General features: G+C 36.1%; 1 protein-coding gene across 2 annotated transcripts in view; it reads right to left on the bottom strand.

Annotated features, from left to right (window-relative positions):
- Positions 1 to 3905: 3905 nt before the first annotated feature.
- The window catches only part of LOC117402404 (snake venom 5'-nucleotidase-like), a 43354-nt gene continuing 29487 nt past the window's right edge, over positions 3906 to 17772 (bottom strand). For both annotated transcript variants that reach the window (XM_034003497.3, XM_034003496.3), the window contains exons 8-9: positions 6125 to 6325; positions 3906 to 5408 (exon numbers count right to left, since the gene is read on the bottom strand). In XM_034003497.3, the coding sequence (XP_033859388.3) occupies positions 5236 to 5408; positions 6125 to 6325 (374 nt within the window). In that variant the 3' untranslated portion in view covers positions 3906 to 5235. The remainder of the gene's footprint in view (positions 5409 to 6124; positions 6326 to 17772) is intronic.

Genomic DNA, 17772 nt, shown 5'->3' with positions numbered 1-17772 from the left:
AAAAAGGTGAATGTCCTACAGTGGCCCATTCAAAGTCCTGATCTCAATCCCATTGAGAATTTGTGGCACTATTTGAAAATTGCGGTCCACAAGCGTCGTCCAACCAACCTGAACAACCTGGAGCAAATCTGCCAAGAAGAATGGGCCAAAATCACTCCGACACTGTGTGCAAAGCTGGTACATACTTACCCCAAAAGACTCAAAGCTGTTATTGCAGCGAAAGGTGGCTCTACCAAATATTAATGTGAGGGGGTTGAATACTTATGCAAGCAAGATATTTCAGTTTTTTATTTTTCTTAAAAATATTTCCCAACATAAAACCAATGTCACCTTACAATACTTGATTTTGAGTTTCAGTGTTTTAAAATAAAATATCAAACAGAACAAAATTTCAATGTACCATTTGTAATTCAGTAATATGAGAGAATTGGTCAGGGGTCTGAATACTTTTGCAAGGCACTGTATATATATAATTACAGGAGCAAGTGTTTGAAAAATTAAATATTGGTCATGGTTCCTGATGCTATGTCAACCGTATTACCGTATGTATTGCGTAACAACATTATTGTAGTTTAGTAGAAACGTAATAATTAGCAAACATTTTCCAGCGTTTACTGATCATTGTTTATACTACATTTAAATTTTTTTTGTGTTAAAGTTGTGTAAGAATTAACAGAATTGTATTTATTTTTTATTAAAATGCTGAAACTTGGTATTTACTACAAAGCCTCCACTGCACACCAGCGCACTTAAGTCCTTAACACATTCATTTTGGCATTTGCAGGCAAACATGTATTTTCATTTAAAAATAAAATGAAATTAAAGAAAACTCGCTTTCAATGTCTTACCTTTACGCAGTAAGTTACTCTTGTACTTCCAAGGTTATTTTGCCTGTGTGTTCAGTGCAAAAGCATGTTGGACATTTAGAAGGAGCAGGTTGGGGTTTATGAAAAGGAACCAAGTTGCGGTTTGACATTTAAGATGAAGTGGGAAGCAGAAAGGGGAAGTAAAAAAAGAGAAGCTGGCTTCCACTTTTTATATGGTATACTTTTTACCGTGGGTTTTGTGTGATTTTTCGACATGCTTTCAAGCGGGTCAGCAGCTAATCGGCAACTGTCTAGACAGTTTACTAGTAGCAATTATAATGCTTGCGACCAAATCCCGCAAGGATTGCCACGTGTAACACCCCTGACAACTCGAGCAATCCCATCCAATCAGTGCACTGGTATATGTCACGTGACTGTCTGCTCCAGTCAAATGAAGGGTAAAATATATACGTTTATATTGAAGGCTATGATTTTTTTAAACAAAGTTACAGACTGGAATTACAAGCTACTGTACTCCGCTGCCCAAAATAAACACTGTGTTGTCTTGTTGTTACCTTTATTAAATCATTAACGTTATTTCCCAACCCAGGAAAAAAAATTGAATACAATAGTTATTATCACCGACTCAGATTACACAAAAAAAAAAAAAAACGCTTTCTGTAGCCCCTGTGGTGTGTATAAACGTAGCATGTTAACATCGCTTTTTTCATTTCTTTAATGTGATTAATAAAATGTACCGATAATTTTATTTTAAATGTATGGTGCTTGCTTGTAACTTAAAGTACCGAGTGCAGCAACTGTCTCTGGTCCAAACCGTCAGCCGAGTGTAGATATTTACATCCTCACTATATGGCCTTCATTATTCGATTTAAATACTGATTTAAAAAAAAAACATACTGCTGCTGATGTTGGCTCGTACAGCTCTATGAAACCGGCACGGCAAAGCAACGTTGATGTGTTTTTTTTTCTTTTAATAAGGAATCACAATTTAAATTAACATTTGAAATTGAAACAAAACTGAAATTTTGTTGATGCACTTTTTTGGGGGGGGGGATATAGCTACAATACTGGATGCAGCCACAAATAGGTACTGTACTTGTAATTCTACTTTTATTAACAATCTCATTGCTATTATTATTATTATTATTATTATTATTATTATTATTATTATTATCGGTAGTAGTGACAAATAATGTAATAATAAAGACAATCAAAGAATAAAAACAGTACTAATATTATTAATAATTTAGATAATGCCTTTATCCAAGGTGACTTCCTTAACTTACTCCAGCAGTTTATATTGTTCGTTTTGGGTTGTCCTTTTACTATAGCGAACAAAAGGCTTTGGACCCAAACAGGGTTGTTATAGCGAGGGTGTACTGTATTTAGTATTTGACTTGTGTGTTTAATATATGACACTTACACATTTTAATATATAATGCATGCACATTTGTTATTTTATTCTTGTTATTTTTCACCTCCCATAGTGTTCAATGTTTAACAGGGTATAAAGAAGTCTGGATCACAATCCAATATCTTCCCTTACAAAAAAGTAGTATACTGTAAGTATACTGTCGGTACCATTATACTATCCTATTTTGGTATACAACTTTTTATATTCTCTTTGTAAATAATGCAACGTAGTTCTCAAATATTGGACATTTCTTAGATTGTGTATAAAATCTATTTTGCATTCCTGCATTGTCTCTTGCTAGATCTGCACCTCCTGATTCTGACAAATACTTTTAAAAAACCAGGTGCAACTTCTGCTCTGGATCGAAAACCTATTATGCTCTGCGGCTGCCCGCCTATGTGGATAACTAGTAGAAACGAACTGAAACACAAGTCTGGGAAAAACAAATAGAAGTTTGGAAAAAGTATGGAATTTTGATGTTGAAAAAGTATATGAACCCTGTTATTGTGTACAGTGCAGAATTTATACCTTTACAATATGGAACATAATGTTATTGTTGGCGTGAAAAATATAGATTTGTATGGAACAAAAACATGTATAAATAAATACACTTCATAATAATTAGTAGAAGCCATGTATTAAGCGTTTTTGTGTTAATGCAGTTATCGTTTTTAGATCCGGTTTTTGGATTGTCTGCTGCTGTTGAACCTGACAGGAATTTGACATATGTTGATAATAAAACAAATGAGTTTGGAATGAATGTCTTCACACAGGTGTGAAATTAGAGCTCTTTGCACCCACCCAGCACCCTATAATCACATGTGAACGGCATTTGCCTTAGCGTAGATCTGTCATCAAAATTGGGCGTTCAGTAAAATTTGTATTTAAACAGACATTAAAGTAGCAGTGTCTTCAATAATACATGCTTGACTAGTTTCCCAGCATGTCAGCTTTTTGATATATGCAGTTTCTTTGTTTTCTCTGCCTTGTTAAATATTATTGTGACATTTTAAAACTGCTTGTGTAGGGTAATCTCATGAATGGTTAGCACCATGACAACATTAAAAACATAATGAAAAACAACCCATGGCACCCTGGAAGGACAGTCCTGCCAGGGCAGTTAAGTCATTTATTCCATGGCCTCTCCTTGTTTGAGTGATAACTCCCTTATTTTACCCGTGCCTCTCTGTTTCAGTGGTAACCCTTCTTTTACCCGTGCCTCTCTGTTTCAGTGGTAACCCTTCTTTTACCCGTGCCTCTCTGTTTCAGTGGTAACCCTTCTTTTACCCGTGCCTCTCTGTTTCAGTGGTAACCCTTCTTTTACCCGTGCCTCTCTGTTTCAGTAGTAACCCTTCTTTTACCCGTGCCTTGCCCCATTTTTATAATAGTAAGTTGACTTTGAGGAGGGGTAGCCTTGGGGTCCCTATATGTTTCCCCTTAGAAATATTAGACTCAGTCAAGGGGTATACTGCACTGGTGGGGGAACATGGTCCGCCTTCCCATCCTCTCACCTTCCAAGCTGAACTCCTGCAAATACCTCAGCATCAAGGGGATGACCCGTCAACCAGGAAAGAGAATCAAGCCCACTTTGGCTCTGTGCCTCTCAACCTTTTTATAATTGTTTCAATGCAGAGATTACTAACAAATACCATAGCAAATTATGTAATTTAAAGAACAAATCTTTTATTTTATATAATAATAAACAAAATGGAGATGATTTCATACAAATATTACTTTTTTTTTTTTAAACTGTGAATAGCCACAATAAATATGTTCACTATGTGCAGTAAGCATAGCATAAGGCACATTTTGAACTTCCTCAAAGTATATCCCACAAAGACGCAGGTTTATTATCTTGGCACTCACACCCACACTGGTATTTACATTGATTTGTTGGTTTGTTGTCCCTGTGCTTGTTATAAGTATTTTCTGTCTCTGTGATACTGGTCAATAGAGAGGTGTGGAGAAATGGCACATAATCTTATTAAATATTACAATCACAAGTACTTAATTTGCATTCCTTGTTCCTTTATTTTCTCCAGCGTGGATAATAGTGGCAGTGTCTATACCTCTATACAGTACGTTTGTGATGCTTAGCAAAATGAATGTCCGTGCCTCTGTATCTCTTACGCTGTCTTGTGATGTGGATCCTCACACATACTTTTGCACTAGTTTAGAGTAGCAATGAGATAAGCTGTACCTGAATTTAGGAATCTGGCAGCTGGTTTAGTTTGCTTCCAGTAAATAATTGAACACACTGCATAGAGCTGCACAATTTCTTTAAAATGTCTTCAGGAAAAAGACACCAAAGATCAGATTGTTTTTATTCTACAATTTATCATTTGACCACAATGCCAGAAAAAGTGTTCCTCGACTAATATAATTAGATTCATCCAATATTTCAGATGGTATAGTTACTATTTTATAATTGTGTCAAATATACGCCTGTATACAGGTCCTTTGCAATATGGGCCTCGGTTAAAATCATACTAATTATGTATTGTGCGTCTCTGATTTTTCATGGCTGGCTACCGCCCTGATTTATATTTATACACACACACACAGTAGAACCTCATTTATCTGCACCCCATTTATCCGCAGCTCCCTGACGAATTTTATCTCTGAAATACAGTACATTATTGAGTGTAGACTTAATGCCCATGGTGCACACACACACACACATAAAGACGCATGCATCAGTCTAACCTTTGGAGGCGCTACAGATGCAAGGATTCATGTCTTGGTAAGGATTCTGTAAAATTAGTTCTCCTGAGCCCAGCAAACATATTTTGCCTCACTGAAACAAAAGACTATGATGGACTTCAAAAGAACGACTTGCAGCAGTGAATGGTTTAAAAAAGCTGTTACGAAAAAAAAAAGAAAAAAAAATTGTTGGTACTATTTTGTTAAAATGTAAGACAACTTTAAATTACACAGCAGGCTTGTTTATTTAGTTTTAAAGTTGAAACACATTAATGCATGAGAGCTGCTGTTCTACACTATGGAAGCCAAGAAAAAGGCCAGTGATAGCAGCACCATCTTCAAGTGTGCTTTGGAGAGCAGCCCTGTGGGGACAGAACCTGAAAATAGAATCCGTCCTTCCACTGCTGGATAAACCTTCTTCATTGCAGAAATGTATTCCGAGACAACAGATATGTCTTGATCACCTGAAAGAAAAGGTAAGAAAAACAAACGTAAGAGCTTTCTCAGCTGCCTGCCTAGGACTGGTACCTCATGCTGCGTTGGGCCACTGAAAAGTTACAGACTCATAACTATAAGATTTACAAAGCTTCAACTCATGAGCTGGTGTTATATTATTTATGTCCTGTTGCTTTAAATAAAGTTCTGTTTGCATACATTAAAAAAAAAAAAAAAAAACACAAGATAATATAATATAAATGAATATAAAACTATTTAGTCCATGTGCTGTGGATTAAGAAACAGACCCTAAGTGGCACTGATAACTGTCTGTGACAAGTGTTCCCAGGCTATGAGAACACTTCTTGGTAGTGTGCTAATGGATTTGAATGGTTTTGAGTACCACTGAGCTATTTTAGACTAAATGATTGTTTAGGGCTACTGTTTACTCCAAGCCATTTCTTTGTATTTCTCCTCAAGGGTATACAGCCAGTAATTATGCACCTTTTTTTTTCTCTCATGCTGTTCCATAGTATCGGTGGGGGAAAAAAAAACCAACTTACATGCAAAAGCAGCTTAGAATTTGTAAAAGTCCCATTTTTAAAAACATAAAAAGAAAGGTGGCAATAATGCTGATTGAAAGCCTTGTAAGGATAAGAAGTCACGAGGAACACAGATCATTTCCCAAAACAAAAACTTGAACATGTTTGTGCAATGGCTATGGCATGTCTACTGAAATGCTTACCAGTGTCATGTTTGAGTTTCTCTTCTTTTATCATGGCAAAGCCATCTCCTCCGCCCGCTACATAGGATGGAATGACAACCTTGTAAGTTTTGTTGATGTCCAGTGGCTCATAATATGGCACACGGCATTTAGTGCACAAAACGTCAAGCTTCTTCACGCGGTGTCCCGGTGCTTTGGAAAGGTCGAAGACAACTCGTATGCCTAGAAATAAAGGGAGGACTTCAGTACCAATACATGCTTGAATGGGTCTTTATTACCTAAATAAGGACTGACAAAATACTAAGGCTGACTTGATATCATCAGGATACCATTAAAACAGCAGAATGCAGCAATCACTTCACGTGCTGAGAGAGCTGCACTCTCTCATGTTCATTGCCCCTTTAAAAATTGACCCAGACACAGGAACTTGAGGTTTTGAAGCGCTTTCATGCTTTTTTTTAAAATAAACAATAACAAAAATAAAACAAACATCTAGCTCCTTCGGAGCACTAACTAACACAGGCTGGAACCTTCTCTAATAACCGGACAGGTAGGCTTGTTTACCGGTTGCAAAACAAAACAAACACAGTTTTACACAGCACAACATATATATATATATATATATACACACACACACACAAACACATATACAGTCACCTCCAAAATTATTGGCACCCTTGATAAAGATGAGCAAAAAAGGCTGTATAAATTAAACACCACAGGTAATGAGCTATATTTTATGCTCAAATATATTGGAAAATCATATTCTTTTATTCTAATAGAATTGCTCAGAGAAAAAGTTTATTAACAAGTAATAAAAAAATTTCTCAAAAAGATAGGAATTCAGAATTATTGGCATCCCTAAAGATTTAAATAAATAATATATATATATATAAAATATTATAAATAAAATCAAACAAAATAAAATCTTTTAACATCCTACTTCTTTTAGTTCATCTCAGTCTTAAGGAACTGTATTGTGGCCTTCCATGGCTCCCTGTTTCACTGGGGTATAAAAATGAGGTAACACGCATATAAAATCCATTTGTCATCTATCACCATGGGGAAAGGCAAAGAACTCACAAATGAAAAGAGACAAATGGTTGTTGACCTTCATAAATCAGGCAATGGGTACAAAACAATAGCTAAAAAACTAAATATACCACTTATCACTATTAGGGCAATAATTAAGAAGTTCAAAACCACTGCAACAGTGGTAAACTTGCTTGAACATAAGAACATAAGAAAGTTTACAAACGAGAGGAGGCCATTCAGCCCATCTTGCTCGTTTGGTTGTTAGTAGCTTATTGATCCCAGAATCTCATCAAGCAGGCTCTTGAAGGATCCCAGGGTGTCAGCTTCAACAACATTACTGGGGAGTTGGTTCCAGACCCTCACAATTCTCTGTGTAAAAAAATGCCTCCTATTTTCTGTTCTGAATGCCCCTTTATCTAATCTCCATTTATGACCCCTGGTCCTTTTTTCTTTTTTCAAGTCAAAGAAGTCCCCCGGGTTGACATTGTCTATACCTTTTAGAATTTTGAATGCTTGAATCAGATCGCCGCGTAGTCTTCTTTGTTCAAGACTGAATAGATTCAATTCTTTTAGCCTGTCTGCATACGACATGCCTTTTAAACCTGGGATAATTCTGGTCGCTCTTCTTTGCACTCTTTCTACAGCAGCAATATCTTTTTTGTAACGAGGTGACCAGAACTGAACACAATATTCTAGATGAGGTCATACTAATGCATTGTAAAGTTTTAACATTACTTCCCTTGATTTAAATTCAACACTTTTCACAATATATCTGAGCATCTTGTTGGCATTTTTTATAACTTCACTGTATTGTCTAGATGAAGACATTTCTGAGTCAACATAAACTCTTAGGTGTTTTTCATAGTTCCCTTCTTCAATTTCAGTATCTCCCATATGATATTTATAATGCATATTTTTATTGCCTGCATGCAATACTTTACACTTTTCTCTATTAAACGTCCAGTTTTGAATGCTGTTTAGATCATTTTGAATGACCTTTGCTGCTGCAACAGTGTTTGCCACTCCTCCTATTTTTGTGTTGTCTGCAAATTTATGTTTGCTTACTATAGCAGAATCTAAATCATTAATGTAGATTAGGAATAGTAGAGGACCTAATACTGATCCCTGTGGTACACCACTGGTTACCTCGCTCCATTTTGAGGTTTCTCCTCTAATCAAAGTCACTGATTGGCTCTGACAATGACAACAGGCTTTCCCATTGGCTCAGGCTGAGGGAAGTACTTGGCTGAGCTCCTCCCATGCTTGAAACAGACTGTATATGGCATATAGGGGTAAAATAACCAAATAAACATTTTATCCAAGTTACTGTAATATACACATACACAAGTTACTGTAGTGTGATATAATATACACATACACAAGTTACTGTAGTATGATATAATATACACATACACAAGTTACTGTAGTGTGATATAATATACACATACACAAGTTACTGTAGTGTGATATAATATACACATACACAAGTTACTGTAGTGTGATGGTCAGTTAATGAATATATATATATATATAATATACACATACACAAGTTACTGTAGTGTGATGGTCAGTTAATGAATATATATATATCTATATATATAATATACACATACACAAGTTACTGTAGTGTGATGGTCAGTTAATGAATATATATATATATATAATATACACATACACAAGTTACTGTAGTGTGATGGTCAGTTAATGAATATATATATATATAATATACACATACACAAGTTACTGTAGTGTGATGGTCAGTTAATGAATATATATATATATAATATACACATACACAAGTTACTGTAGTGTGATGGTCAGTTAATGAATATATATATATATATATATAATATACACATACACAAGTTACTGTAGTGTGATGGTCAGTTAATGAATATATATATATATATATATATATATATAATATACACATACACAAGTTACTGTAGTGTGATGGTCAGTTAATGAATATATATATATCTATATATATAATATACACATACACAAGTTACTGTAGTGTGATGGTCAGTTAATGAATATATATATCTATAATATACACATACACAAGTTACTGTAGTGTGATGGTCAGTTAATGAATATATATATATATAATATACACATACACAAGTTACTGTAGTGTGATGGTCAGTTAATGAATATATATATATATAATATACACATACACAAGTTACTGTAGTGTGATGGTCAGTTAATGAATATATATATATATAATATACACATACACAAGTTACTGTAGTGTGATGGTCAGTTAATGAATATATATATATATATATATATATAATATACACATACACAAGTTACTGTAGTGTGATGGTCAGTTAATGAATATATATATATATAATATACACATACACAAGTTACTGTAGTGTGATGGTCAGTTAATGAATATATATATATATATATATATATATATATATATATATATATATATATATATATATATATATATAATATACACATACACAAGTTACTGTAGTGTGATGGTCAGTTAATGAATATATATATATATATATATATATAATATACACATACACAAGTTACTGTAGTGTGATGGTCAGTTAATGAATATCTATATATATATATATATAATATACACATACACAAGTTACTGTAGTGTGATGGTCAGTTAATGAATATATATATATATATCTATATATAATATACACATACACAAGTTACTGTAGTGTGATGGTCAGTTAATGAATATATATATCTATAATATATACATACACAAGTTACTGTAGTGTGATGGTCAGTTAATGAATATATATATCTATAATATATACATACACAAGTTACTGTAGTGTGATGGTCAGTTAATGAATATATATATATATATATATATATATATATATATATATATATATATATATATATATATAAATAATATACACATACACAAGTTACTGTAGTGTGATGGTCAGTTAATGAATATCTATATATATATATATATATATATATAATATACACATACACAAGTTACTGTAGTGTGATGGTCAGTTAATGAATATATATATCTATATATATATAATATACACATACACAAGTTACTGTAGTGTGATGGTCAGTTAATGAATATATATATATATAATATACACATACACAAGTTACTGTAGTGTGGTGGTCAGTTAATGAATATATATATCTATAATATACACATACACAACTTACTGTAGTGTGATGGTCAGTTAATGAATATATATATATATATATATATATATATAATATACACATACACAAGTTACTGTAGTGTGATGGTCAGTTAATGAATATATATATATATAATATACACATACACAAGTTACTGTAGTGTGATGGTCAGTTAATGAATATATATATATATAATATACACATACACAAGTTACTGTAGTGTGATGGTCAGTTAATGAATATATATATATATATAATATACACATACACAAGTTACTGTAGTGTGATGGTCAGTTAATGAATATATATATCTATAATATACACATACACAACTTACTGTAGTGTGATGGTCAGTTAATGAATATATATATATATATAATATACACATACACAACTTACTGTAGTGTGATGGTCAGTTAATGAATATATATATATATAATATACACATACACAAGTTACTGTAGTGTGATGGTCAGTTAATGAATATATATATATATATATATATATATATATATATATATATATATATATATATATATATATATATAATATACACATACACAAGTTACTGTAGTGTGATGGTCAGTTAATGAATATATATATATATATCTATATATATAATATACACATACACAAGTTACTGTAGTGTGATGGTCAGTTAATGAATATATATATATATAATATACACATACACAAGTTACTGTAGTGTGATGGTCAGTTAATGAATATATATATATATAATATACACATACACAAGTTACTGTAGTGTGATGGTCAGTTAATGAATATATATATATATAATATACACATACACAAGTTACTATAGTGTGATGGTCAGTTAATGAATATCTATATATATATATATATAATATACACATACACAAGTTACTGTAGTGTGATGGTCAGTTAATGAATATATATATATATAATATACACATACACAAGTTACTGTAGTGTGATGGTCAGTTAATGAATATATATATATATAATATACACATACACAAGTTACTGTAGTGTGATGGTCAGTTAATGAATATATATATCTATATATATAATATACACATACACAAGTTACTGTAGTGTGATGGTCAGTTAATGAATATCTATATATATATATATATAATATACACATACACAAGTTACTGTAGTGTGATGGTCAGTTAATGAATATATATATATATAATATACACATACACAAGTTACTGTAGTGTGATGGTCAGTTAATGAATATCTATATATATAATATACACATACACAAGTTACTGTAGTGTGATGGTCAGTTAATGAATATATATATATATCTATATATATAATATACACATACACAAGTTACTGTAGTGTGATGGTCAGTTAATGAATATATATATATATAATATACACATACACAAGTTACTGTAGTGTGATGGTCAGTTAATGAATATATATATATATATAATATACACATACACAAGTTACTGTAGTGTGATGGTCAGTTAATGAATATATATATATATATATATATATATATATAATATACACATACACAAGTTACTGTAGTGTGATGGTCAGTTAATGAATATATATATATATATATATATATATATATATATATATAATATACACATACACAAGTTACTGTAGTGTGATGGTCAGTTAATGAATATATATATATATATATAATATACACATACACAAGTTACTGTAGTGTGATGGTCAGTTAATGAATATATATATATATATATATATATATATATATATATAATATACACATACACAAGTTACTGTAGTGTGATGGTCAGTTAATGAATATATATATCTATAATATATACATACACAAGTTACTGTAGTGTGATGGTCAGTTAATGAATATATATATATATAATATACACATACACAAGTTACTGTAGTGTGATGGTCAGTTAATGAATATATATATATATATATATATATATATATATATATATATATATATATATATAATATACACATACACAAGTTACTGTAGTGTGATGGTCAGTTAATGAATATATATATATATAATATACACATACACAAGTTACTGTAGTGTGATGGTCAGTTAATGAATATATATATATATATATATATATATATATATATATATATATATATATATATATAATATACACATACACAAGTTACTGTAGTGTGATGGTCAGTTAATGAATATCTATATATATATATAATATACACATACACAAGTTACTGTAGTGTGATGGTCAGTTAATGAATATATATATATATCTATATATATATAATATACACATACACAAGTTACTGTAGTGTGATGGTCAGTTAATGAATATATATATCTATAATATACACATACACAAGTTACTGTAGTGTGATGGTCAGTTAATGAATATATATATCTATAATATACACATACACAAGTTACTGTAGTGTGATGGTCAGTTAATGAATATATATATATAATATACACATACACAAGTTACTGTAGTGTGATGGTCAGTTAATGAATATATATATATATAATATACACATACACAAGTTACTGTAGTGTGATGGTCAGTTAATGAATATATATATATATAATATACACATACACAAGTTACTGTAGTGTGATGGTCAGTTAATGAATATATATATATATATATATATATATATATAATATACACATACACAAGTTACTGTAGTGTGATGGTCAGTTAATGAATATATATATATATAATATACACATACACAAGTTACTGTAGTGTGATGGTCAGTTAATGAATATATATATATATATATATATATATATATATATATATATATATATATATATATATATAATATACACATACACAAGTTACTGTAGGTGTGATGGTCAGTTAATGAATATATATATCTATATATATAATATACACATACACAAGTTACTGTAGTGTGATGGTCAGTTAATGAATATCTATATATATATATATATAATATACACATACACAAGTTACTGTAGTGTGATGGTCAGTTAATGAATATATATATCTATAATATACACATACACAAGTTACTGTAGTGTGATGGTCAGTTAATGAATATATATATATATATATATATAATATACACATACACAAGTTACTGTAGTGTGATGGTCAGTTAATGAATATCTATATATATATATAATATACACATACACAAGTTACTGTAGTGTGATGGTCAGTTAATGAATATATATATATCTATATATATATAATATACACATACACAAGTTACTGTAGTGTGATGGTCAGTTAATGAATATATATATATATAATATACACATACACAAGTTACTGTAGTGTGATGGTCAGTTAATGAATATATATATCTATAATATACACATACACAAGTTACTGTAGTGTGATGGTCAGTTAATGAATATATATATATATATAATATACACATACACAAGTTACTGTAGTGTGATGGTCAGTTAATGAATATATATATATATAATATACACATACACAAGTTACTGTAGTGTGATGGTCAGTTAATGAATATATATATATATATATATATATATATAATATACACATACACAAGTTACTGTAGTGTGATGGTCAGTTAATGAATATATATATATATAATATACACATACACAAGTTACTGTAGTGTGATGGTCAGTTAATGAATATATATATCTATAATATACACATACACAAGTTACTGTAGTGTGATGGTCAGTTAATGAATATATATATATATATAATATACACATACACAAGTTACTGTAGTGTGATGGTCAGTTAATGAATATATATATATATAATACACATACACAAGTTTCTGTAGTGTGATGGTCAGTTAATGAATATATATATATATATATATATATATATATATATATATATATATATATATATATATATATATATATATAATATACACATACACAAGTTACTGTAGTGTGATGGTCAGTTAATGAATATATATATACATATATATATATATATATATATAATATACACATACACAAGTTACTGTAGTGTGATGGTCAGTTAATGAATATATATATATAATATACACATACACAAGTTACTGTAGTGTGATGGTCAGTTAATGAATATATATATATATATATATATATATATATATATATATATTGTGGCAGTCTGGCTCGCAGTGGTGATGTGGATGACGTCACGGACCAGGAAGTAACTCAAACCAAAACAGTGGATGGGCGGTTGAAGCTGAGTGCTGGTGCACTCAGCGTATTTAATAGACAAAACAAAAACAAAAGATTTAACAAAACACCAAACAAAAGGGCACGAGGGCCGAACGAATAAACAAACAAGTAAGTTTCGTGCTGGATACTCCAGCACGTTTTAGCAATTGTTTTCTTCCTCTCTCTCTCCCGTTCTCCACTCTCGAACACTCCACACCCCGAGTGCAGAGTGCTGCTGGTTTATATACTCTGGCCGAGGGATTTAACTAGTTGGTAATTATCTTATTATCCCCCGGCCAGAGTCTGCACGCGTTTGGTAAGGATGCATGACTGTCAGCTAGTTAAATAATCAGTAGCTGATCAGCCATGCATCCTCACGAGGTTTTTAAATATAACAATAAAAGACGCGGCGCTTTTACCCGCGCCGCAAACAAAAATACAAATAATAATAAATAGGGGCGGGACACTCCGCCACACATGCCCCCCCTTGTGCGCAGCACACATGGCCTTTTCGGCCACCTCCCCCCTTAGTCCCCAAAGTCCCGGTTAGCAGTCCCGGCGCAGGAACAGGGGCAGCAGCGGACCAAAGGTGGCGGCCACGGTGGGATGTCCTCCTCCCACCCAAACAGCCGTAGCGTTCCAATGGCCCGCGCACCGGCCGGCTCCTTTGGCCAAAAAAATTTTGGGGGTGGTCTCCAGACCTGCCCCCCCTTCTTCATGGCCGGCCACCCTTTCTCCTGCAGCGAAATTGCTGCGGGGGAAGCTGGTCTCCTGACCTCCCCCCCCTTCTTCATGGCTGGCAGCTGCCCTTCATGGGGCTCCAGCCACAGTATTTCCTGCCGCGAAAGTGCGGCTGGGGGAGCTGGTCTCCTGACCTCCCCCCTCCTCTTCACGGCCAGCAGTTCCCCTCCGTGGGGCTCTGACCACATGATCTCCGGCCGCGAAAGTGCGGCTGGGGGAGCTGGTCTCCTGACCTTCCCCTTCCTCTTCATGGCCAGCAGTTCCCCTCCGTGGGGCTCTGACCACCCAAACTCCTGCCGCGAAAGTGCGGCTGGGGGAGCTGGTCTCCTGACCTCCCCCCTCCTCTTCACGGCCAGCAGTTCCCCTCCGTGGGGCTCTGACCACATGATCTCCAGCCGCGAAAGTGCGGCTGGGGGAGCTGGTCTCCTGACCTCCCCCCCTTTCTTCATTTCTGGCAGCTCCCTTTCATGGAGCTCCGGCCATCGTGTAGCGACCCCAGGCGAAGCAGGATCCCTGGCGACCCCAGGTGAAGCCGGACCCTCGACGACCCCAGGCGAAGCAGGATCCCTGGCGACCCCAGGCGACGGCAGCAGCAGCGGACCCTCGGAAGGCGACGGCAGCAGCAGCGGACCCTCGGAAGGCGACGGCAGCAGCAGCGGACCCTCGGAAGGCGACGGCAGCCGCAGCGGACCCTCGGAAGGCGAACTCGGGAGGGGAGCCCCTGGCCATGGAGGCGGCAGCGGGAGCTCCACTTCTCCCTCGTACCCTGTGTCCTGTGGAGAACAAAAGGCAGCCCCAGGCGATGCAGAACAGCCATCCCCAGGCAATGGCAATGGTGGGAGGGGAAAGCAGTCCTCCCACAGCGGCTGAGACGGAACCAGCAGGTATTCACCCTCTGCTGGTGGAGCTGGGAGTGGCAAGCAGTCCTCCCACGGCGGCTGAGGCGGAACCAGCAGGTATTCACCCTCTGCTGGTGGAGGTGGGAGGGGCAAGCAGTCCTCCCACGACGGTTGAGGCAGAACCAGCAGGCATTCACCCTCTGCTGGTGGAGGTGGGAGGGGCAAGCAGTCCTCCCACGACGGTGGAGGCGGAACCAGCAGGCATTCACCCTCTGCTGGTGGAGGTGGGAGGGGCAAGCAGTCCTCCCACGGCGGTTGAGGCAGAACCAGCAGGCATTCACCCTCTGCTGGTGGAGGTGGGAGGGGCAAGCAGTCCTCCCACGACGGTGGAGGCGGAACCAGCAGGCATTCACCCTCTGCTGGTGGAGGTGGCGGAGGCAGAGGCAGCTCTTGCTGCTCTGCTCCTGGTGATGGTGGAGACAGAAGCAGCTCCTGCTGCTCTGCTCCTGGTGGTGGTGGAGACAGAGGCAGCTCCTGCTGCTCTGCTCCTGGTGGTGGTGGAGGCAGAGGCGATGGGGCGGATGCTGGCCACTCAGAGGGAGGCTGTGGCGGTGCTGGCTCCCTCTGCTGTGGCGGCTGGGCTGGTGTGTGCCGTGCTCCCTTCAGCAGCATAAATAGAGGCTGCTGGGGAACACCAGCATCCTGCCCTTCTCCCCCCCAGAAAAATTCAGGGGGTTGAGCCTGTAACTCCTCCCCTTCTGGCTCTTGGGACTGCAGCTTGGGTCCTAGGGCTGTGGAAGCCCCGACTTCCCTCTCTTCGGGCCGTGGACACACCGACTCCTCCCTTTTGGGCTGTGGACGCACCGACTCCTCCCTTTTGGGCTGTGGATGCACCGACTCCCCCCTCTTGGGCTTAGGACGTTCGGGCTCCTCCCACTCAGGCGCAGGACGTTCGGGCTCCTCCCACTCAGGCGCAGGACGTTCGGGCTCCTCCCGCTCAGGCGCAGGACGTGCGGGCTTCTTTGCCTTCTTAGCACCGCCCCTCCTTCCCTTCTTCGGGACCAGCAGTTCCACCTCCTGCCATGGAGGGGGTTGGTCGGGTGCTTTGTGCCCGACCTTGCCGACGGCAAAGCACCACTCCTCCCCTTTGAGGCAGGTGAGGCAGGTTTCCTGATCCACCTGCGGCGATGGTATGGCCTTCAGGTGGATCCACTCCTCCGCAGTCTCCACCTCACCTCGATCAAAGGCCTGCACAAAGAGGGGGTCTTCATATGGGCACACCTCAGGGAGGTGCCCATACTCCAGGCAGGCGAGGCACCATGTAGCCCCTCCTTCCTTCAACTCCCTCTGATGCGCATGCCACCTCTCCATATAGGCGTCCACTTCATCCATTTTTTTTTTTTTTTCCAAACACAAAAAACACTATTTGAAAAAACGAACACGAAAAAAACTTCCTTTGCTGTTCCTGGTCCGGCTGTTGGAGGCGTTGTTTGTCCCACGCAGGACACCATATGTGGCAGTCTGGCTCGCAGTGGTGATGTGGATGACGTCACGGACCAGGAAGTAACTCAAACCAAAACAGTGGATGGGCGGTTGAAGCTGAGTGCTGGTGCACTCAGCGTATTTAATAAACAAAACAAAAACAAAAGATTTAACAAAACACCAAACAAAAGGGCACGAGGGCCGAACGAATAAACAAACAAGTAAGTTTCGTGCTGGATACTCCAGCACGTTTTAGC

This window comes from Acipenser ruthenus, chromosome 5, assembly GCF_902713425.1.
Source record: "Acipenser ruthenus chromosome 5, fAciRut3.2 maternal haplotype, whole genome shotgun sequence".
NCBI classification, from domain to species: Eukaryota; Metazoa; Chordata; class Actinopteri; order Acipenseriformes; family Acipenseridae; genus Acipenser; species Acipenser ruthenus.
Note: the sequence above shows the minus strand (reverse complement) of the source record. Positions and strands in the feature narration are given on the sequence as shown.